The 25,425-nt window shown below is 39.7% G+C and overlaps 1 protein-coding gene across 6 annotated transcripts in view; it reads right to left on the reverse strand.

The window, feature by feature from the left end:
• LOC138783454 (dynein axonemal heavy chain 5-like) overlaps positions 1-25,425 on the reverse strand; it is a 245,444-nt gene that overhangs the window by 98,618 nt on the left and 121,401 nt on the right. For all 6 annotated transcript variants that reach the window (XM_069958163.1, XM_069958164.1, XM_069958166.1 and 3 more), the window contains 7 exons: positions 24,677-24,855; positions 18,263-18,450; positions 17,749-17,943; positions 15,288-15,422; positions 14,579-14,768; positions 7,589-7,806; positions 1,982-2,293 (listed from right to left, as the gene is read on the reverse strand). In XM_069958163.1, coding sequence (XP_069814264.1) covers positions 1,982-2,293; positions 7,589-7,806; positions 14,579-14,768; positions 15,288-15,422; positions 17,749-17,943; positions 18,263-18,450; positions 24,677-24,855 — 1,417 coding nt within the window. The remainder of the gene's footprint in view (positions 1-1,981; positions 2,294-7,588; positions 7,807-14,578; positions 14,769-15,287; positions 15,423-17,748; positions 17,944-18,262; positions 18,451-24,676; positions 24,856-25,425) is intronic.

The raw sequence follows: 25,425 nt of genomic DNA on the forward strand, positions 1-25,425 counted from the left end.
GATTAGTCTGACATGATCTGCCTGCAGTAAATCCATGCGGGTTTGGATCCATCACATTGTTGATTCTTAGGTGATGCATTATCTTCTTTTTTAGAATTGTTTCCATTATTTTTAGTATTTCAGATGTCAAGCTAACTGGCCTGTAGTTACTGGGCTCCTCTGTACTACTACTACTAATTATTATTATTATTTATATAGTGCCAACAAATTCTGCAGCACTTTATAATTCTGCTACCCTTCTTGTGGATGGGTATAACATTGGCTGTTCTCCAATCATAAGGAACATCTCCTGTTGGGAGGGAGTGGTTATACAGATTTGTCAGGGGGCCAATCACAGATCCGAATTCCCCTTGCTTTCCAGATAAAATAAGGAATACCCTTATCCATTTATTTGCTGACAATGCAGTTGCCTGTGGAGAGGGTTACTGCACAGTTTCTTACAAGTAGAAAAAGAAACGGGACCAACTAGGACTGCCCCCCTTCTTTCCAAGGGCCCTTTTGCAGCCACATGGTCTACCTCTATGGTATGTACACCTTTGATCAAAACATTATTAGATATTAAAAAGCCTTTCGGTTATACATATAAAACTACAGTGAAGCGGTGAAAGTAGGTCATGTGTATATCATGTATACATTATCCCCTTATAAGTGGTATAGTGGCAATGAATCAATAATGGAAAAAAAAATAAAATAAATAGGGGGTCGGGGGAGGGAAGGCTAACAGGGACTGAGGAGCATACATGGGGATGAGCAACCTTACCGGTGGGTGTGATGACTTATTTCTATTGATCACAGGGGAGGCTTCAGTTATAGGCAACTATTGATTCCATTTTGCTTTGTCTTATTTCAGTGAGATGTGGTCCTTCTTTACCATAGTCTTTTTGGAGCAGACAGTATTCTACTTGCAGCTATATTTAAATGTCATGCCATCATGTATTTCATTAATATAAGTATGTTTTCTCTAACAATACATACAACTATAAGCTGATAATTATGCACATTAAAGAGCCATTAACTTTGCTCCATGTACGTCAGACCCTATGCCAACTGGGAAAAGACACATAGTGTATGTTATAGCTGCTTTGGCTTTATAATCTCTTCTGTATTTAGATGTGTACTGCATTGTGTGCTACCATGCAGAATTATTCCCAGGCATCTCTCAAATTAAGAGGATTTTCAGACCTTTCCCACTGAAATCCCACTGTGGAAGATTAATACAGTTATTTTCCTCACCCAGAAGAAACACAAAGGAATTGTATTTTCCTTCACAAGAAAGCTGATAATGAAGTCTTGAAGCCAGTATAACTATATATATATATATATATAATATGAAATCTGTATTTATATATATATATATATATATATATATATATATATATATATATATATTTATTCTATATTAGTGTCACCAAGTCAGTAAGGTGCTAAATTAAATAGGATTAAACAAAGCTGTTACAAACCTACATTGTTCACTTCACTTCTGAATTAAACACATTAAGCTTAAAAGTGACACTGTCACCCCAACCCCCCTTACTCTATGTGGGTTCTATCCACAAGATTAGATGCTACACATTTGATATATTGTATACCTTGAACACACTAGTTCCACTGGACAACAATATTATGCTACATCACCGTCTAGTATAAGGTAGTCACCGTCCAAAATGCTGTACTAGCCCATACACATAAACATTGTTTACTAAAAGGAAATAGGCTACTTTATGCTAATTTATTAATTTAACACAATGAATATTACACACAATCTCAGGGAGATCAGCCAAAGATAACACTGTCGGCTGCTGGTTAAAGCGCTCAATACAGTGAAATCCTAGGTGTATTGCCCCCTGGGAAATACGAATATGCAAAAAAAGAGCCCATGGAGCTTTATTTAAGAGTCTCGAAACACAGGACTAGACAGACATCCCTTTGGGAAATACAGATTTGGGGAAGGAAAGTGTTGTTGTAGTAAGGTTTAAAATACCTGGAAAACACTTTCAAAGCAGTTCCATAGGACTTCATGCTGAATGGCAGGTAGGGTCTGCAGCCAAGCCTTTAGTACAGGTCTCCAGTCTAACACAGAAGAACTCATGAACACCATTCCATTACGAGATACGGTGGCTGGAGAGGCATTATCAATGTTGTGAGGCTCAAAGACTATTTTACAGTTAGGTGCCATTGGAATACGGTCCCCATTAGCCAAAGTCAGAGTTTTGTTATCATCAAGAACAGAATTTAAATTCTCAATCCATATAGCATCAACAGGGCCATCCAAGACTATCCATATATGTTCTCCCTGGAGAAAAAAAAAGTATAGACATTTACAGTATATATATATCATACACTCACAAATAATAATTAATATATTGACTAAATCTGCACCATCAAATCCACAAGATACTAAGTATGTGTTACTGTACCATTAGGGTACATTCACACCTACAATGTTATCTTTTTTCAGTGTAGTACAGATTAAAAAAAAAAAAAACACAAATGTGAGAAACAAAAGTAGACATTTGCCCACAGTCTTACACCTGCAGTGTTTTCTGATGCATGTTTGTCTTTTCTTATGAGTTTGAACCACTAAAACAAGCAGGAGTAAAGCCAAAACCGTGCTGCATCTTTTCCTGCTTGTCTTTGTGCTTCAAAAGAGACAAAACATCCAGCGTCAAAAACATGTAACTGAAAACACCCTACATGTGAATGTACCCTTACCTGTACCTGTCATCAAATATAGTATAAAGAACCAGGAGGCTTACCAAAGGCTGCTGCCGTCTGGTCTCACAAGATAGCATAGATCATGCGAGATACCACTGGGCAGCAGGGCAAGAGACTGAATGAGATCTCAAGTTGTAGATAATACCAATAAGTCACATCCCCTTTGCTAACCAGGGGTTAAACTGCATACACAGTGCCACAAGGCAACATAAGCCAGCAGGATTCAGGTATGCCTCCTGGTTCATCAAACTAAATCTAGTGACAGGTCCTATTTAAAGGGATTATCCAGAATTACAACAATGTAGCTGCTTTCTTTCAGAAACAGCACCACTATTGTCGTCAGTTTGGGTGTGGGTTGGCAGCAAAGTTTTACTGAAGTGTATGGAGCTAAATTGAAATACCACACACAACCTTAGGACAGGAGTGGTGCTGTTTTTGACAACAAAATAACTGCTTTTTCGAATCAGACATCAGATCAGAAGATATAGCTGGGAAAAGATTGTGTCGGCCAGTGGCTCAGTTCATCAATAATTTCTTATAGACTTCCATTATGAATATTGGCGGACGGCCCCACCAGTTGGGGATTACAGTGGACTGCTATATCTTCTGATCAATAGCTTTTGACCAGGGCTGTCTTAACAGCATTATGGGCTCCTGGGCAGAGGTGCGCATTGGACCGTCACCCCACCCCTGCGGCCATCAAACCCACCATCTTTGCATATAGTGCCCCACATAGTAGCCAATGCCCCCATATAGTGCCCTCATAGTAGCCAATGCCCCATATAGTGCCCCCAAAGTAGCCAATCCCCCCCATAGCAGCCAGTGCCTCCCATAGTAGCCAATCCCCCCATAGTAGCCATTGCCCCCATAGTAGCCAGTGCCCCCCATAGTAGCCAGTGCCCCCCATAGTAGCCAGTGCCCCCTGCCGAACAGAAAAACAACAAACCAGTTACTCACCCGTCCACCGGCCCCAGCAGCTGATGTCTCCCGGCAGCGCGCACTCCCGTCATCCTCCGGGCACAGGCATCGGGGTACAGAGAGACTGCCTGTGCCAGAAGTGTCCTGCAGCCTCTATCATGAATGATAGAGACTGCACGACACATCCGGGATACAGGCAGCGTCTCTGTACCCCACTGCCTGTGCCCGGAGGATGACGGGAGTGCGCGCTGCCAGGAGACATCAGCTGCTGGGGCCGGCGGATGGGTGAGTTCCGGGACCGCCCGCCCAGCCCGCCCCTTCTATCGCCGCTTAGCTGAGCTGATCAGAAGCCCAGGAAAGTGCTACTCATTGCACTTTCCTGAGCTTCTGATCGGCTCAGCTGAGCGGTGATAGAAGGGGCGGGCTGGGCGGGCGGAGGGGGTCACTCAGGGCCGCTCACTATGCATATGCATAGTGAGCAGCAATAGAGGGGGCGGGCAGGATGGCTTCCTTGGGGTGCTCGACACTGATTGGGAGCCGTCTTCGCTTTATAGGACGCACTTAGGTTTTCCTCCCACTTTGGGAGGAAAAAAAGTGCGTCTTATAAAGCTAAAAATACGGGTATGTCAAAGCGGCCAGGGGCCCCCTAGGACGCAGGGGCCCCTGGGCAGCCGCCTACCAAGCCCAATGGGTAAGACGGCCCTGCTTTTAACATTTCTGATGACGTCAACAGATAATTTTGGTGAAAGGTATGCTTTAGGGTAGCCGTGAAGAAGTGCCGAATAGGCAGGAAACAGCTGTCGCTGCTACACGCTAGGCGTCCTCTCGTTATACCTGTTTTTATGATGTTTGCAGCAATCTAATAAAGATACGGTGAAGACTTTAATGGGTGAGTGCCATGTCCTTACTTTTTGCTTGATATAGACTTTCATTTTTCTAACTACAGGGCCAAGTACGGGCTTATTTTCTCTGGGAATATGTGTACTATGTAATGGCATCTTTCATTCTACCATAACATGTATGACAGAACCCCCAAAATATTATTTATAAAAATATAAATTTGTGAAATAAGAAAAAACAATGCAATATGGTAACTTTTGGTGGGTTCCTGTGTCTACGTAATGCACTATACAGTAAAACTAACATGATACCATTATACTATAGGTCAGTCTGAACACAACCATATGCAGGTTTACACAGTTTTTTTTTTTTTTTATTAAAATCCTTTTTTTTTTTTCAATTAGTTTTTGGTAAAATGGTCCTTTTGTGACTCTTATAACGGTTTTAGTTTTTCAGCTATGGGGCTGTATGGGGTGTAATTTTTTGTGCCATGATCTCTTCTTTTTATAAATACCCTTTTTGAGTAGATCGGACATTTTGATCACTTTTTATTAAATTTATTTTTATTTATAATGTAAAAAAAAAAAAAGGTAATCCTGGTGCTTTTTTCCCTCTTTTCTTTTACGCCGTTCAATGGATGGAATGACAATTGTTTTATTTTAAAAGATTGGACAATTACGTATGCTACATTATGTAATATGTTATTTTTATATATTTTATTTATCAAATGGGAAAGGGGGGCGATTTTAACTTTTATCGGGGGAGGGGGCTTTGGGGTATTGTAAAAAGAACTTTTTTTAATTATTTTTGGGGGACTTTTACATACAATTATTAGATTACATACACTGATCATTGCTATGTCATAGGCATAGCATTGATCAGTGTAATAGGTGTTCTGCTGATTGTGCCTGCCTGTGGCAGACTCAATCAGCAGAGCGCCAATCGGACCGCACGGAGGGATGCAAGAGACATCTGGAGGTTCGTTAAAGCGATCAGGACCCCCGCAGTGACAGGAGAGGGCCCCTGTCACTATTACATCCTGTCTAATAGAAGACAACGATCAGCCAACATGAACGATGTTGGCTGATTGCTGCTGTTGTTAGTCTTTCAACATGTTGAAAGACAAACGACTGTGATAGCAGTGATCTGCTGCTGTCACTCTGTGGAATAGGTGCAGCGGCAGCAGACCGCCGCTACCCTCTAGGGGCTGTCCAGACGATCTAGCAATCACCGGGCAGACCACCCGCACCTCCCCGCGGCCTCACCTGCCCTTACCTGCTTAGCGGCAGCCAGCAGGGAACGAGGAGCAAACTAGCACTGACAGCGCTCCTTGATCCTCTATGTTGCCTGTGTAATAAAGGCTTTAACTAGAATATTGTAACAACAGCTGTTATTATGGGCAGCCAAACAGCAAAATGACAAACGTCATTTTAAGCCTTAGGCTATGTTCACACTACGTAAAACTACGGCCTTAGTTCTCGCCGCAGAACTATGGCCGTAGTTTTGAGGGGTGGAACATAGCCTTATTTTTAATGGGATCCCGGCCGGAGCGTACACACATTGTATACGCTCCGGGCGGGAGCCCATGCAGTGACGGAAAAAACTGACATGTCAATTTTCTGCGGCCGGAATTCAGTGAATTCCGGCCGCAGAAAGACCTGTCAGTTCACACAGTGAAGCAAGCGGCTCACTGTGGGCTATGGGAAGCTCTGATGCGGGCGCGCTCTGATGCGCCCGCATCAGAGCTCCGCGGCCGGAAAGATCATCCGGCCGGTACTTAAAGTGACACTGTCACCTCCTTTTTGCATTCTGACATCTCTACACAGGTGTAAAGGGTAAATTTAGCGGTTTTCATACCTTATTTTATATCATACGTCATGGTGCTTGTTCAAGTAAAAAGTCATCTTTTATCAACTGCAGATTGTGTTAAGTGGGCGAGGCCTCACAGCATTTGTGCCACTTCGCCCCGCCCACAAAGCCACAGTTGGCCCCGCCCCCTCGTCGACCACTGGAGCAGACTGGCCGAAAGGTCTCGACCCCACCCCATTTACGTCGGCCAACCAATGGTCGTCAAAGGGGCCAACAATACGGGGCTAAGTGGCGCTAATGCCACGAGGCCACGCCCACTTAATACGATCTGCAGTTGATAAAAGGACACTTTTTACTTGAACAAACACCATGACGTATGAAATGAAATAAGGTGTGAAAAACGCAAAATTTACCCTTTACACCTGTGTAGAGATGTCAGAATGCAAAAAGGGGGTGACACGGAATGGCCGGGTGTTCACGTAATGTGAACATAGCCTAAATCTGTAGAAATATTTGCATCCAGGGTGTTTCTCCCCTTACATAATACTGTTTCCCCTAAGAGCTTCTCTTTTGCTTCTTTTACTTTATAATACAGATTGATACTGTTATAAATATATATATATATATATATATATATATATATATATATATATATATATATATAGATATATAGATATTTTACACATATTCTGCTACTGTTTTATATGTGAAAATATGTGAATACACAAAAACACACACACAAAAAAAATGCAACAGCCCACCACTTATGACTAAATAGAGACACAGTACAGATAGTTTACACTATTTGCTAATGGTATACCATTATATTTATGGAGATTTTCTTAGCAGTTCTGATGCATTTTAGGGGATCTGATTAGAGATCAGCGAACCGGGTTCGGGTTCGAGTCCATCCGAACCTGGAGGTTCGGCATTTGATTAGCGGTGGCTGCTGAACTTGGATAAAGCTCTAAGTTTGTCTGGAAAACATGGATACAGCCAATGACTATATCAATGTTTTCCACATGGCCTTAGGGCTTTATCCAACTTCAGCAGCCACCGCTAATCAAATGCCGAAAGTTCGGGTTCGGATGGACTCGAGCATGCTCCAGGTTCGCCCATCTCTAGATCTGATGCATTAGTGATGAGCATTTGCATTTTGTGTGTGTGTGTGTGTGTGTGTTTTTATGCATTTGCAATTTCAGCCATATTGACATGCTCTTGCCTAGTGTGAATGGTGTTTTAGGAGAGCTGAACAATTTTGTCTTTTTGAAAATATGTGAATGTCTGTTTCAGTTGCTGAGCTTACCTTCTTTGCTTTTAATGTTTTTCTCCACAAAGTTGAAAATATGCCATCTGTCCAATCATTTGTGGCCACATCAAGTGTGCCAAACATCTGAGAGGCTGTGATAGCTTTCGGGTTCATTCTCATTTCCTTGTGAGGTGCTCCACAGTCAGTCATTGCTTTCATTAGAACATTAATGCACTTCGTTTTTCCTGCGCCACTGGGTCCCAAAGTCATCATTCCTTTAAACAACAATGCATATTTCAGACTAGAATCTTGGTTGTTGAGTACGCTGTACCTTAGTGATCACATTATAGCAGGGTAGGGAACCTTGGCTTTCCAGCTGTTGCAAAACTACAACTCCCATCATACTTTGGCTGTCCAGGCATGATAGGAGTTGTAGTTTTTCTGCATTACAGTATTACTAAATAAATGGAAAATACAAGAGAAAATATAGAAAACTTGTAAAGGTCAGAAAACCATTTTAGTTAACAAATCAACCATTGCATCAAATCTCATTCTGGCTACAAAATCAATAACTCTGTAATTTATTTAGAAAGTTTCCAAATTATTAAGTCAGAGAGTTTGTATCACTAAGCACAACATTTTTTTTGTAGAACCCAAATTGTTTGAAAAGCATTCATGAACATCCAAACCAATTATCCTCTTGCAAAGAACTTTAAAATAGCAAATAGTGTATTCTTGTAATATGTCAAACTCTATTTATGTCTCTTACAGGTTTATTACAGCATTGTGTGCAGAATGCTAACTTTACCATAATCACCATTGCTGTAATCAGCCGATTTGTGCTCTAACTGCTGACCAATTTGTAGCTACCTTCATTCATCAGCCATTCATCATGAAAGAACATCATAGAGCAAGACTAAACAGTTTGGAGACATTGTTTAAAATAAGTTGCATTGAACAGAATTAGAACACAGGGGGAGATTTATCAAACATGGTGTAAAGTGAAACTGGCTCAGTTGCCCCTAGCAACCAATCAGATTCCACCTTTCATTCCTCACAGACTCTTTGGAAAATAAAAGGTGGAATCTGATTGGTTGCAACTGAGCCAGTTTCACTTTACACCATGTTTGATAAATCTCCACCATAGTCTATAAACAATGTTTCAAGTTCCCAAAGATCTAAGCAAAAATCTGAATTAATACCAACAGGTAAGATTACCATAGTTTTTATCTTGCAATACTTTTAGGAAGACAAACCAAACAACGTAGATTGTAATATAATCACATTTAAAAGGTCTACTTAACATTAGGTGAAGAAAAGCTATTGTTAAATCTTGCTCTATGATGTTTATTCATGATGAATGGCTGATGAATGAAGGGAGCTACAAATAGGTCAACAGTTAGAGCACAAATCGGCTGACTATTCCCTTACAAGGTTGGAACAAAGACCCATGCTCATAATAGTCAAGATCAGTGCTTAGACTATGTTCACATCTAAAAATGACAGCACATTTGTGGTATACTTCGGCATACTAGCAAAATGGAATCCTGACACATATATGGCAGATGTCTGAGGTCTGCAAAAAAAAACTGCATACACTTGCAGTAGATCAAATGTTGTCAGAATTAGAGTACTTTGTGCCTACTGAACTTAATGGATCCCTTGTGTGTGCCACTTGTGTGTTTTACCAGTATGCTAATATACACCATAAACATACTGTAATTGTTAGATGTTAAAACACACATAGGTGCTCAACTGATAGCAACATGCATGGGAAAAGGGTGGCCAAATGGAAAACTGGCTCTCTATCTGGCACTAAAACACATATTTGTTTCCATGACATGTAAGGCTGGGTTCACACTACGTATATTTCAGTCAGTATTGTGGTCCTCATGTTGCAACCAAAACCAGGAGTGGATTAAAAACACAGAAAGGATCTGTTCACACAATGTTGAAATTGAGTGGATGGCCGCCATATAACAGCAAATAACTGCCATTATTTCAATATAACAGCCGTTGTTCTAAAATAACAGCAAATATTTGCCATTAAATGGCGGCCATCCACTCAATTTCAACATTGTGTGAAAAGAGCCATTCTGTGTTTTTAATCCACTCCAGGTTTTGGTTGCAATATACTGACTGAAATATACATATACTGACTGAAATATACGTAGTGTGAACGCAGCCTAAAAAAGATAAAATCTAAGCTTCCCTTTTGAGCCCCTTCCTTACACAGCTTTTTGGTTTAAGAAATATAACTTTTTTATTTTTCCATCAATATACAGGAGCTGGACAAGTGCTTTTTTATGACAGCAATATGATATATTATTTTTATGCAATGAATGAGAATGTTTTCAAAAACATATTGTTATATTTTTATTATTTCCACAAATAGTCTGTACAAGTGATAGTTTGATCCTTTATACACTACAATGTATTGAGCATGATCATGTTCTTCTTTTTAACTCTGGCAAAGCCTAACACTAATATCAAAAAATGGGGGAGGCCTTTATTCATTTATGTTACATAGTTTGTATGACATATGTCCATCTAGTTCAGCCTGTTATCCTACAGTGTTGATCCAGAGAAAATGGGGGAAAAAAATTCCTTCCCAACTCCAAAGCTGAATAAATACTTGGATCAACAACCCTTCTCCAGATCTACATAATGCTGGGTTCACAATAGCGTTCACAATATTTTTTATTTTTTTTAATTGAAAGGATAAGCATAAACTAGAGATGAGTGAACCGAGTTTGGGTTTGAGTCCATCCAAACCTGAACGATCAGCATTTGATCAGTGGTGGCTGCTGAAGTTGGATAAAGCTCTAAGGTTGGAAAACATGGATACAGCCAATGACTATATCCATGTTTTCCACATAGCCTTAGGGCTTTATCCAACTTCAGCAGCCACCGCTAATCAAATGCCGAAAGTTCGGGTTCGGATGGACTCGAGCATGCTCCAGGTTCGCTCATCTCTAGCATAAACTGATGAGCAGACTGATGCAGAATGATTGCAAAATGTTAATTTTTTTCATGGTCCGTTTGCATTTTGGTTTTAAAAAACAGACAGCATCCGTTTACATATAATTTTTTTCTTCTTTGGTTTCTCTGCGCATGCTTAGTGAAAAAAAACTGTTGAAAACTGTTACCTTGCAAATGGATGTAAACGGAAATACCTTCTGTTTAGATCCGTCCTCATGGATTATAATGTAAAAAAAAAAACGGAAGTGCACTTTCTGTTCGTGTTCCAGTTTTTTTAGAACGGAGAAAAAAAAGTGCATGCAGGATTTTTTTCTCCGTTCTAAAAATACCAAACACTGACAAAATACATGCAAACTGAGCACAACTATGACAAAGGGAGCACAATAAAAATACATAGAAATGAATGGGATGTTGGACGGATACCTCAGATTCAGTTTATGTACTTTAAAATCGGAACAGCTAAATGGTACTGTGGCAGAGGAAATAACGCCAGTGTGAATCTAGCCTTATAGGGAATATAAGCATTTTTGTTTATAGCCAGAGGTTCAATACACATCTAGGTAATGGTGATCAGCCTGGATACCAGGACAAAAGAATTGCTCTGCTGTCTACACAGATACATTGTATTAAAGATTCTGTTAAATGTTCTAGTTAGCTGCAAGCAGAAATAATATAAAGTTGCAGATGTCTAAGCTTTATTTTCCTGTATTTAAAACCACAGACAACTTGTTTTTAGATCAAAAACCTTGTCTTATGATTAGCTTTCAGTGGCACAGCAGCATGGTAAACGTCTGTTATTGTTGTCTGTTCTACTCTTTGGCAATACACTCCAGGCTACAGTACTTTTTCTACGGGGCTAATTCATCACTGTTTCTAAAAAGCTGCAAATGTATTTGATGAATCAGCCTCAGCAAATAACAGAAGGCATTTTATTTCATCTGAAATCATGTGTATTTCTTCTTTTTTTATGACCGATTACACATTTTGTTACTCTTATAACCTAAAACTACAATCTACCAGTAGGAAAAACAGGTTTGTACTTTTATTTTGTCATACTATTCTAAAAACAATAGATTTAGTACTTAATGTGTGTTGACAAGACACGCATAAACCTAACCATAGGATCTGTAATATATACAGTACTTGACAGCCATCTAACACTGTATTGTTGTAATCTCAAGATAACATTTGTACTACACATTAAACTAATAAAATGTGCAAACCCCTTTATAAATGCCTGTAAATACAGATTAATGACAACTTAAATACCTGTAAACATAGATTAAAGACAACTTCTTACCACAATTGAAACATTATTTGCTCAACAGACCATTTGCAAATAGAGTAATATGGAATTCACAATCCTGCTATATGGTCCATAATTCATGGATGTACATAGTTACGAAGTTATGTCCTCCCCATTGTGTCTTCCCTGTTACATTCTCTAGGCAGGTACCCAAAGGACAATGTAAGCAGAAGTGCAATATACAATCAGGGCTGTATTACCGATACAGCTGCAAAAAGCCCAGGCAGAAAAAATACAGAAACGGGCCACTGCTGCCGGCACTACAATGTATTGCTTGGAAAAAAAGAACAGCAAAGAATGGCCCATTTTTTAACCAAGCTACAAGTTGGAGGGCCAGTTCCATCTCCCTATACAGTCTGCAGTGTTCTCCCCAAGACCCTCACTGCCCCCTTTAGTGATATCACTGATTGAGTCCGTCTCTCTGCATTTTTCTATTATGTGTATTTACCATTAATTAAATTATTACTATTAATATTATTGGTCTGCCAGCTGTTTTTTCTACATATATTCTAGTTTTTAGAGCTCTTGATGGTAAAATAAAAAGACACAATTTTTGCATAAAGAAGATGCTGTTGTTTGGATTTTGTTTTTAGTTAAGTATTCTGGGTTAGACCAATCGGATTGAGGCTTGTGCATCTATTTATTTGTTACACTGCCCTCCATTGTCTCTATTGTAATGTATGCATGTTTGTACAGTATCTGTGCCGTGTGTATATGATGTATGCATGTATGTATAGTATATAGTTTAATCCATAGGGTGTATAGAGGGTTCTTTTCACAGTTTTAACCACCCATATGTGCTTCTGTCAACTGTATGAGCAACTTCAGTTGAATACTGTGGAGGATGAGGGTGAGCAACGCTTTTTATATCTTTAGGCTGGGTTCACACTATGTATATTTGAGGCTGTATTTGGTCCTCATGTCAGGTCCTCATAGCAACCAAAACCAGGAGTGGATTGAAAACACAGAAAGGCTCTGTCCACACAATGTTGAAATTGAGTGGATGGCTGCCATATAACGGTAAATAACTTCCATTATTTCAATACAACAGCCGTTGTTTTAAAATAACAGCACATATTTGCCATTAAATGACGGCCATCCACTCAATTACAACATTATGTGAACAGAGCCTTTCTGTGTTTTCAATCCACTCCTTGTTTTGGTTGCTATAGAGCCTCAAACATACAGCCTCAAATATACATAGTGTGAACCTAGCCCAAAGCACATCCTAATGCACATACAGTTAAAGGTGCCACTCATCTTCAAGGCCTGCAGGCAGCTTCATGCCTTTAGTCATTAGAGGCTTGTAAGTAGCCTCTTCCTTTAGGAAGCAAAGGGGGACCGCACCCTTGGCCTCTAGTATCCTGCAGGCCTGAGGCTACCTGCGGCCTAGAATTGAATGTTATCGGTAACTGCTGGGCAGGAGGATGAAGGTGAAAATGGTAAGGAGGATGCTGGAAAAGTGCATAAGATGCTTGTCTGGCAGTTACTGCAGACACCAGCTGGGGCTCAAAGAAATCATCATGGCAGTCTACTGCAAATGGATAAGCTAAAGGGAAAGTGACCAAATTTGATCAGAGAAGACATCACCTGTTTGTTGCTGGATGTAAGTGTAATCCCTTATACAGTCTTCAGAGACTGTGGGGAGCTGGTATCTACTATATGTACTTTATTTATATTTTATTTAGTAATAGTTTGGTGATAACATGTTATGTTGTGGTCCTGCGTACACTCCTGGTACAATGTACTGTATATTTTAATGTGTCTGTAAATGTGCATAGGATTCCGTAAACAAAACTCCAGCACTTTTTCCATGTATTAATATGTGGAGCCTAGATCCATAATACAGGACACGATTGGCATCAAATACCACATTCGTTGATAAAAATGACATCTTAAAGTATCTGTAATAAAGCTTTAAACTATAATAAAGCAGAACAAAGTGCTGGACTTTATGAGCCAAGTCTCAGCCAAGTTCTTATTGCTGGGGATCTCAGCACCTGGAAGCCCACCTGTCATAACTTCTAATATGTCACTATGATGTATCAGAAGTTGTATTAAAGTTGAGTCGCACTATAAGTGTCAACCCTTTTTTTTTGGTCATTTATATGGCACATATTTTGGCACGTGAATCAGGCTGTAAAAGAGCAATAAAATGTCCCTAATAGGGGACATAGATAGGGGATATAGGTTTGGTAGGCCCAGATGCTTCAGCTGTATGGAACCCTGAAACTATTGATGGCGGCCCTGAGTACAATCTACTATTTTATTGTGGGCCATGCAGGCTATTATGTGGAACGACAAAAACTAGGTGTCTCCACATTTGATCTAAGCAATGACAGCTTTTTTACTGCCTAAGCTGCAATTGTTTTTAAAATTCTAATACACAGACAAGTTGATTTAGGTATGGACTAAAAGGTTATGAGGGACATATTTTTTAGGTTGTGTTATACTAAGACACTCTTTGTTGCCCTTAGCCACCAATGAGAGCTCAGCTTACATTTTACTCCATTCTGATTGGTTGCTTTGGGTAACAAAAAATATTCTTACTATAGACAACATGGTGCCATTTTTTTATAGTCAAAATCGGGAGCGCAAATCAAAATCATAGATGTCCAATTTAACAGCCAATAATATATCCAGAACTGATTGACATTATAAAAGACATTATAAAACTATTCCAATAAAATATAAGAAAAAATATTAGCAAAAAACTGTTTTTGTTATTCTATTTGTCACAGTGCACTTAGCATTCTTACCATGCCTGACTCGTTGTGTCTCATACAGCTGGATAAGTTTCAGAATCCAAGGAGGATGATGGATAAGCCCAGCTTCTTCTGTCTGTTTCTGAATGGCAGCTTCCAGCTCCGGATAACCAGCTTTATCCAGAGTTATTCCAGGGAACAAGTCATTAATAAGGCTCATAAACAAAGGTTCATCTTCATCCACCTAGGATTTAGTCAGTAATATTAGGCTATTTAATATGTAGCAAAGAAACACAAAGAATTATTGAGTATTATTATTGCACAGTAAAGCTATTTGCTAGAACTAATCCAAAGGCTGCTTCAAAGAGAATGACGATTTTGTATCATTCAGCTATAAAAATAACAGAAGAAAACAAAAAGAAAGTATACTGACATAGGACCTTATTGTCTGCATCTTCAGTATTCCTATTTTTCTCCTCATACACCCTTCTAACGTTAAACCTTAATTTCTCCTAAATTGTAAATATTTAAAATTTATTTTCAATATTATCTGTAATATTTTACACATCATCTTTTCTAGTCACAACATGTCAAAAAGGACAAGAATAAAATAGTAATATAATAATAGGACAAAAATAAGATTATATATTGTCAGAGCAAATCAGGTTTCTTTACAAAGCTGCCACCTGCTATGTCAACACCATGGCAAATGTCTGGTTTATGATTTATATAAGTACATATAAGCCAACCCACAGTAACATACCAGCTTTGAAAGGTTCATGTCACGTAGAACTCTCATTACAACAGTTTTCTCTGGTTCATCAGGGTTGGATCTTTTTACTGCCCCCAGAGTTCGAAGGACAGAGAGAATGTTTCTTAATCCAAAATCATAATGAACCTAATGGAAATATGTACAGTATAAATGCATACATTAAATATAATACTTAATGTATCCTTATTCTACTTTTCCACCTGTAAGTATATTTAAAGTGTACCTGTCATTATAACTTTCAAAATCTAAATCAGCAGATGTGATATTTTTGCAAATTGCAATTTGCAATTTACATTCATTATTTATTTTTTTTAGTTATGATAGAAAACACGGCACTTCCTGTTTTCTGACTCTTTTTTTTCCTCAGAAAACAGGAAGTCCTGTGTATCCCAGGCCATCTAAGAGCTAACAGAGAGAAGGCAATCATGTGATTGATGGACACATTGAGCCGTGACTCTCTGCACTGGCAGAGACTTCCTGTGTTTAGTCTCTTTTTTTCTCCAGCACAAGTAAAAAAATCTGCCTTCAGGAGGCTGGACCTGGATCTCTGGTAAGTTCCCCTTTGTTTTACAGCAGGATAACACAAAAAAAATGTATGTATACTGCAAACTTGCTTTATTTCCCATCTACTATTGATTTAGATTTTGAAAGATATAACAATAGGTACACTTTAAGCATTGAAACAAGACTTTTAAGGGGACATTAATCAAGACAGTTTTAAATAAAGCCCCACAACCTTCTCCGCAACCAGATCTACTAAGAGGCGTACACCTCTTAGAGGAGACGGACGGCGCTGTGCCTGCACAGGCACTGCAGAACAAATCTACACCTGTTAGGAAGCAGGTGTAGATTTGTATCATGATTGTATCATGATAAGTCTGCGAGCGGGCGTAAATCATGATAAATCTGGCAGGGAAGGAGGACACTCCTTGTCACAGCAATGTACTTGTAACCTTCATGTTAACAAAAGTGCAGAAGATGTAATATGCAGAGGAAGACTTTGATTTAGATGATAGTATTTTAGGTGAATTGCTCAACTATATGAATATTAGCATATATATATATATGATAAGTCTATCAGTAAACAACAGTTGTGCATTTAGGGCATAATACCAACATATATACTGATTACTTCAGAGAATGTTATATTGTGGAATAGGATGATTTGTAACTATACAAACAGGTACAGTAGATCAAGATGGTCTTAACCCTTTAAGGACGGGGCCCATTTTCGTTTTTGCGTTTTCGGTTTTCCCTCCTTGTGTTTAAAAGGTCATAGCACTTGCATTTTTCCACCTAGAAACCCACATGACCCCTTATTTTTTGCGTCACTAATTGTACTTTGCAATGACAGGCTGAATTTTTGCATAAAGTACACTGCGAAACCAGAAAAAAATTCAAAGTGTGGTGAAATTGAAAAAAAAAACGGGGGGGTATGTGTTTTTACGCCATTCGCCCTTGGGTAAAACTGACTTGTTATGCATGTTCCTCAAGTCATTACGATTAAAACGATATATAACATGTATAACTTATATTGTATCTGAAGGCCTGTAAAAAATTCAAACCGTTGTTAACAAATATACGTTCCTTATAATCGCTCTATTCCCATGCTTATAGCGCTTTTATCCTTTGGTCTATGGGGCTGTGTGAGGTGTCATTGATTGCGCATATACGACTTTTTGATCGCTTTTTATTAAATTTTTTCGGGATTTGATGCGACCAAAAATGCGCAATTTTGCACTTTGGGATTTTTTTGCGCTGACGCCGTTTACCGTACGAGATCAGGAATGTGATTAATAGATATGCTGCAGAGATCCATGAGATCGGCACTCGTTTGCTTTCGGCTGCTGCAGCCGAAAACGAACGAGTGCCGAGCCGAGGACGGCGCCATCTTGGACGCGTCCCCGGCCGGCATCAGTAACGGAGATCGCTCCTCCGGGACAGGGTCCCGGAGGAGCGATCTCCCCCACTAGACACCAGGGAAACATTGCCTCCGGTAATCGGAGGCAGCTGTCAACTTTGACAGCTGCCTCCGATTAGCTAATTAGCGGGCACGGCGATCCGACCGCGGCACTTCAAAGCGGGGCCTCCGCGCGGCCCCGCTTTGAAGTGCAAGTGAGGACATATGACGTACGGGTACGTCATATGTCCTTAAGAGGTTAAAGGAGAAGTCCAGTAAAAAAAAAAAAATTACAGTATTGTATTGCCCCCCAAAAGTTATACAAATCACCAATATACACTTATTACGGGAAATGCTTCTAAAGTGCTTTTTTCCCTGCACTTACTACTGCATCAAGGCTTCACTTCCTGGTTAAAACGGTGATGTCACGACCCGACTCCCAGAGCTGTGCGGCCTGTGGCTGCTGAAGAGGGTGATGGCAGAGGGACACTGAGGGGCACAGGGCACTGGAGGGACACTGAGCTTGCCATGTTCCCATATTGATCAACCTACCTGCTTAGATAACTGTTCCTCACACAACTTGTACAGGGTATAGAATTTACGGCTGAGGATTTGGTTGTCTCGAAAGCCAGCACTAGCAAGCTTTACCCTCATTATAATGGCTCGATCTGGTACCATCATGGCCACTGTTCGGAACTGAACTTTTAGATTTTCAGGGAGCTCTTGACGTCCTGCATAACCTGGATTCTGTAGGAGGTTAAAAAAAATAGTTACAAACAATAACACTTGTTTATATAACTAGATATGTCAAGTGAGTTAGAATAAATATGTGCCAGCAGCTTGTGTTTAGGATGTTTGCGCAAAGTATCTTGGTAAAGGCAAGCAAAAGACTAAAAATAATAATGGTAACTGTTACTGTGCCATTATTCCATACAGTAAATTACAGGAAAAACAAAAGCATGGTAACATAAAGAAATGCATCTTCTCTCTACTGCCACTCCCACCAATTTATTAAGGCAAGGATAAGTATTCTGCTTGGTCAGTATCTTTTGTGCCAAGTTCTTACCATAGTTAAAAATATTCCAAACTCTCGATCCATGTCCACTACGTCACCATCTGTAAATATAAATTGGGTTTTCTTGTTCTTCTTACATTGTAAGACTATGTAAATTTGTTGTGCAGCCACTGACAGCACAGGCAGCTCAATGCGATTGAATTCATCAAAACATCCCCAAGCGCCAGACTGTGCCAAGCCTGTGTGAGACACAAATCATATTAGGCTTTTATACCATAAGAAACAGATAAGGTCTTAAAATGTACTGTATGAGGAAAACTTATGATATCACAAGCATTCCACAATATTTGCAATACGAGCACTTCCCGATAAAAATTCATTCTATTTCTATTTAATTATGCCAAACATTAAAGCGAATGTACATTGTTTTTTTACCCTCACATTAGTTGATCGGCGACTCCGTAGAGATGCCAGAGGCGCAAACCTTTTTTGAAACGCCACCCGGTTCCTAGCGCCGTTCTTTTCCCACACACCGACCCGTGCACCTTGGATGAGCCCACCGCCCCCCTAGTATGATATTTCCTCCCCTCTGTCACATGGCTTGATTAGAATTAATAGCATAGAGCACTAAAGAAGTTCTCCATCTACATTTCTATTTACAAGAATATTAGAGTATTTGTATATTCAGAGCATGGTTTTAGAACAGAAAAGCATTCTTGCCCATTTTCACCCTTTGATGTGGTGCCAACTTGATATCAAATACCCAATAGAATGGGTATTAGTCTGGTTACTAGGTAGTGTGACCTTAGGCTGGGTTCACACTACATATATTTCAGTCAGTATTGTGGTCTTCATATTGCAACCGAAACCAGGAGTGGATTAAAAACACAGAAAGGATCTGTCCACACAATGGTGAAATTGAGTGGATGGCAGCCATATAACAGTAAATAACGGCCATTATTTCAATATAACAGCCATTGTTCTAAAATAACAGCAAATATTTGCCATTGAATGGCGGCCATCCACTCAATTTCAACATTGTGTGAACAGAGCCTTTCTGTGTTTTCCATCCACTCCTGGTTTTGGTTGCAATATGAGGACTACAATACTGATTGAAATATATGTACTGTGAAGCCAGCCTCAACACGTTACTTTTATGTGTCTTTTTGGGTGTCAGGTCTCATTGACAATTATGATATTCAGATGTATCTGATGGCTTATTTTAGCTATTTATATTAGATATTTACAATACAACAAAACTACAGTACATGAAACCACCAAATGTAATAAACAAAGCGTAATGTAATTTATAACAAAAAGTAATCAATCATTCTCTCGGAGAGTGATATATGTATCATACCATCCATTCGGTCCATATTACATCTCTGCTATCTGTAAAATCGGGGGAATTTTACATTGAGAGCTGGAAATTTGACAAGGATGTACAATCCTGCACATTTGTTTCCACTCTTTCTTTATATTAGTCAGTATACAGTATGTCTAGACAAAGCAATTTCTGAGTAGTATCAAGTACATTAATTCTGTGTGTTGTGTGACAAATCTTATCGCCATCACATTTAACAACCACAGTTTTGTCTGTACAGGATAGAATATAATGAAAGGTGTTCCTTGCAGAGACTTCTCCTGGGGATGCATTTTCATGATAACATGACCTTGGACACTCTTCGCTTTCTTTTATAAGGTGGAAACGCTTTTCTATTCGGTTCTTCACTTAAGCTTTTAAATACTTTCATCCAGACATATTCTACTTTCCTCGCATTAAGATTCAGAAAGCAATGAATTAGCAAATGATTGCAGACATTAGTTAACCCTTGTAACACTGAAGGAGACCCATCCAATCTAACCAGGTTACAGTTCGGTCATTTCTGGAATTTTTAATGGGAAGCAGAAAATACATGAAGTGACACCTGAATTAGACAGTACAATTATTTAACTGTGCTGCTTGCTAATCGCTTTCAATATATCTGCACAGCTTCAGGGAAAGTCTACTGAGTGCCTGCATTCCAATATTACACTCGGTATTTAAATGGGACACTGGCTACTGAATAATTTAACAATATTACAGTCACTTAAACCTCATGCTGCTCCTACTGTAGTGTGCACTTATAATACAGGCTGTAATAGACTATGTATACTCTGCAGAGGATTCTGAGTAATAGTAGGATTAACAAGTAATGCGGAAATCCATTTCAAATTATAGCCGGACAGAAGAAGTCGCCAATAGGGCTCCATTAAAAAGGGTTATATAACTAAAAAAACTATTTTCAAATGTCCAATTCAGTTTATACAGTGAGTAATGTTTGATCATTTGTAAAGAAGGGGGTCAAAAAATATCTCTCACGCTAAAGGGCTTGTCCTGTCCTATCCTGTATTACATAGACAACCCACCAATCCAGATGAGTAACTTATAATGCTTTAGCGTTACTAAAATGTCAAGTAACTTTTCACATATCAAATGTTACTGATAGCATCAGGTGTTACTTCTAAGGGCCCTATTACACCAACAGCTGTCTGACAGATTTTTTTCAGCCAAAGCCAGGAACGGACTATAAACAGAGAACAGGTCGCAAAGGAAAGACTGAGATTTCTCCTCTTTTCAAATCCATTCCTGGCTTTGGCTGAAAAAAATCTGTCACATAATCTGTTGGTGTAATAGGGCCCTAAAACCCACTGTGATCCCAAGATACAGCCAGGGGAAGTGTGCACAGTGTGTTCCACACCAAGGCAGCAAGGAGAAAAGACTTTGCTCTATAGAAACTAATGCACTAATGGAGCAAATTAGTCAAATTTTATTGACAGCTGGACAGTGAGGTGTCTTCCGCACAAAATTAACCCCCACCGCACCCCCATGCATCCTCATGCAATTGTCCATTTCTCCTTTAGGGTGCATTCACACGTACAGGATCCGCAGTAGACCCGCAGCAGATTTGATGCTGTGTTTAGTTATTTAGATCAAATCCACTGCAATACGATCTGTGTAAAGCTGCCCTTAAGGCAATGTTCACACTCTGCTCATCTGCTGATGATCGGTAAAGGAAAAACTGCAACAGAGCCAGGAACAAGTAAGCACTGGATTGGACTAATAGTTGCCAAAGCTTTTCATACCTGAGATGAGCCCCCATAACCCTTTTAGCTTTAGACCTTTTTCTGGGGGTAAATGTATAGTTTGGGAGGTATACACATTGCATTTATATTTGTATCAAGTTAATGCTCATATCCTTTGTATTCTCCCTGTCCTGTAAGGTTTAAATTCAATCAACTTTTAAATGTACCTTTTCCAATCTAATATTGTATGTACAGAACTGAAATAAAGTTTATATATTTTTCAACTTCCTATACTTTCTATTTTTTTGTTTGTGTATGTCTGACACAAAATTGCATGAAAGTGTCTGTGTATTTAAAGGACAAGTGCCATGAAAAACTTTTTCCCAGTAATTGAAGCACATTACTAAGTTATATAACTCTGTAATATGCTTCAATCACCTATCTGCCTCCCTTCCCTGTCTTTTCCCCCCTCCATCCCCCACCAGGAAGTGTCCTAACTCACACAGACCTAATTACTGTCGTCTGTCACCAGGCAGCTCCATCTTGTGAGGATGAGTCATCAGCAGGAGGGCTGCTCTAGGTCCTGTTACACAAGCCTCCCCCTCCTTGTCAGGTGACTCCGCTTGCTCAGCTCCGATTGTCATTGCTTATCTTTTCTAGTCACATGACTCATTCACTCACTGAGTTCACGGCAGCAGGAGAGAGTATGAGGTGGGGATGGGCTGCCTATGTGCCGGAGTCAGTCGGAGAGAAGATAAGCAAGGGACATGTGACAAGTGATGGCTTGCAGTTGTTCAGCCAATGGGAGCTGAGCAAGGTGAGTCACCTGACAAGGCAGGGGAGGGGGGAGGCTAGTGTAACAGAAGGAGCTGAGAGAAGAGCTTGGTGACAATGATGACAGTCATTAGGTCTGTGTGAGTCAGGACACTTCCTGGTGGGGGGTGGAGGGGGGAAAAGACAGGGAAGGGAGGCAGATAGGTGATTGAAGCACATTACAGAGTTATACAACTGGGAAAAAGTTTTTCATGGCACTTGTCCTTTAAAGTTAGTCTACTTTCAGAAAATATATGGTTGCGGGAGCATAGTATTATTCTCTTATATTGTCATTTCTGTTTTATTTGTACATGCCACAAGTGTGAAATGTGTCCTGGCCACTGGAGGTGCCAAATTTCCAAAAACTCTTGGCAGCGGAAGGGTATGGTTGCTTTACTATACATTTTTCTTTACGATTTACTTTAGCAATGTCTAATAGCAAATACAAAATTGGATCCTGACAGAAGCATAACGCTAAATATTCTTATAGGACTTGTACTTGTTCCCCCTGCTGGCATCCTTTGCCACTCCAGAGGAAAAAAGTTGGAGTCAGGCGCCAATGTGTCAAAATCTCAAAAGAAATACACCTTTCACATGTAAGGTCCTTTCAGTGTTGCTCTTGAGTCTTGCTAGTTTGATATCTGACCTATTCTAAGCGCCTGCTAACTATACTTGAATGCATGAAGTGAAAGGCTAACAAAGTTTTATGACCACAAAAATTTGATTTGAAGAACAGTGCTAAAGCCCCTATTTCACTGGTCGTTTAGAGGAGCAAACGAGCGCTCTCAGCACTCGTTTGCTCCTCGTTCCCCGCTCGCTGTCGCCGCTATTCAGCGTGGCAGCAGCGAGCGGGTGAGTGCGGGAGGGGCGGCGGGGAGCTGCGGAGGGTGGCTGCCCGGGTGATCGCTGATTGTCCGGGTAGCCCATAGCATACAGCAGCGTCTGCTGCCGATGCTCCTATTCAACGGAGCGATGGCAGCAGATCGTTGCTGTATCAGTCGCTTGTTTTTCAACATGTTGAAAAACAAGCGACTGCAACGATCAGCCGACATGAACGATGTCGGCTGATCGTTGCACTCTATTCCACGGCACGATTATCGTCCGTAGCGGCCGATATCGGCCGAATACAGACGATAATCGCTCCGTGGAATAGGGCCTTAAGAAGGTAGAAAGTGCAGAGTCCTCTTTGAGGTAGATCTGTTCTGATTTATTATACCAAGTCTGACCTTGTATCTGGATAGTTTGCCTACTAGCTGACATTGGCTGCAATTCTATTGATAATGTGTAGTAGCAATTTAGACCAGTACATTTAGTAAAGAAAAATAAAATCCCTCATGTATACTGCACATGTAACACCTACTTCCAATTTCATTAACATAGCTTTTCTAACAAGAGCCAGCGAAACTTTATAATTATCTTTCATTTAGCAGTGTAAATCTATTCAAATTAAATGCACCATTAATTTATATATTTGGCAAAAAAAAAATCCCTTTTAATTTACATAATTAAATCAGTTTAACCTATCTGACTAGCAATTTAGTGTTTAGACTTGTTCTGTACTGCCATCTACTGGCAACAACAAGGTCTGAACAACAACAGTATGCATTTAGCAACTACAGGTGTCCCCCAAATATGAATACTGGTGTATGGAACATGTGCACTGACAAGACAAACCATTTTAGTTAAAGTGTAGTTGTTGTTTTAGGTAACTTTTCATGATGCGCTGTCCTGTGGGTGTAAATGAGGGAGCAGCAATATTTTTCGCCCTTATATAACTTGTATATAGGATTTTTGATCAGATTTCTCATTTGCTGGATTCATCTCTAATTTTCAATTGTCCCTGAACAAGTGGTCAGAGCCTAACATCTATGGTGTATGTCAAACACTATACACACAAAGGAGGGGGTCCAGCTCTTCTGTGTCTTTCTAGTATACTCTATAGTGCAGAAGCAGCATGAAAGACACTATAGTGCAGTAATGAACAGTCTGAACTGGGATAGGTCTTTTACTAAAGTAGCTCCTCTTTGTTGCCTCTTTGCTGTTTTGATTTCGCTAGTCACTTCCTCCTCACCCCCCATAGACTTGTATTGCCAGTTTGTAATATAATTTTGGAGTGAGCCGCAGGACTGTCTTGTAAACAAAAGATAGAATTGAGCTAATTTTGAGAAAGAATGATTATGGTGGGCAAAGGGAGGTCCTTATTAGAGGAGAACAAAATACTCATCTAAGAAGACATATTACAACATTTTCTTCACTTATGCAAAGTTTGCTAAAACAATAATGTTGTTGGGGGATGCAGTAAAAATAAAAAATAACACATATCTCACTCCCCTCCCTTCCCTCCCCACAATGTCTTCTGGTCCCCTGCTGAAAGCTCTGGCTGCTATTTTCGAGACATCTTATTCAGCCAATCACCAGCGGCAGCGGCGTTCCAGCACTGTCAGAAATTGGCTGCCAGATTGGCTGAACAGGCTGCCAATGTCAAGACAGCACATCTTTTTGTAATTGTAACTTTAAGTAAAATGTGCTATGGTTACAGATCATTAACAGTGGGTGATGAGTTTTATGATGTAGATTTAAATTTACCTTTGTAGATACGGCCTAGACCTCTGTAGTCCATCTGGTCAGAGCAGTTGAAAACCACCACATACTTTCCAAGACACTTGCCCATGTCTTTGGTAGTTTCTGTCTTTCCAGTGCCAGCGGGACCTGCTGGTGCACCACCCATGCTCATACCCAGAGCTTGTGACAGGGTAATGTAGCATCTTTACAAATAGAAGAATGGTGAGTACATATCAGTAAAACAATCCTATTGAAAACTACAATTTAAAAATGTAATATCCGTGAATGAACTTGATTTGTCAACATCTGCTCACTTACCACCTACATTTCTCTTAGAGGAAATACTGTATGTTAAAATAAAAGTTTCTAGAAATTACAATAATCCATAAATTAACACAAACAAATATCTAGGCAAAGTTTCTGACCGGACAAGTTCACTATAATAGTGCTGTAAGTAATGTTTGACACCAAAATGCACCAGCCACCAGTGTTTATTTGTGTGTGATGTTCCCTACCACTTTTAACAAGATTAATAAAGGATTTTTGATACATTTTGCAAGAATTGTGGTAATGGACGTTGCGTCTTTATATTTTTTATATTATTCCAAATAATTCTTATAGAAGGTTTCTTGGCTAGAGGTTTAAAAGGAGTCTCTCTTTGGTTCACATTCTCTAACTTGTAATATGTCCCATGATAATACAGACAACTGCAGCTTGATCCTTACAGATGCACTAGTATTTTAGGCAGAAGCAAAAAGTGCAGGGGTAGTCTT

The sequence above is a fragment of the Dendropsophus ebraccatus genome, chromosome 2 (assembly GCF_027789765.1).
Source record: "Dendropsophus ebraccatus isolate aDenEbr1 chromosome 2, aDenEbr1.pat, whole genome shotgun sequence".
In the NCBI taxonomy this organism is placed as follows: Eukaryota; Metazoa; Chordata; class Amphibia; order Anura; family Hylidae; genus Dendropsophus; species Dendropsophus ebraccatus.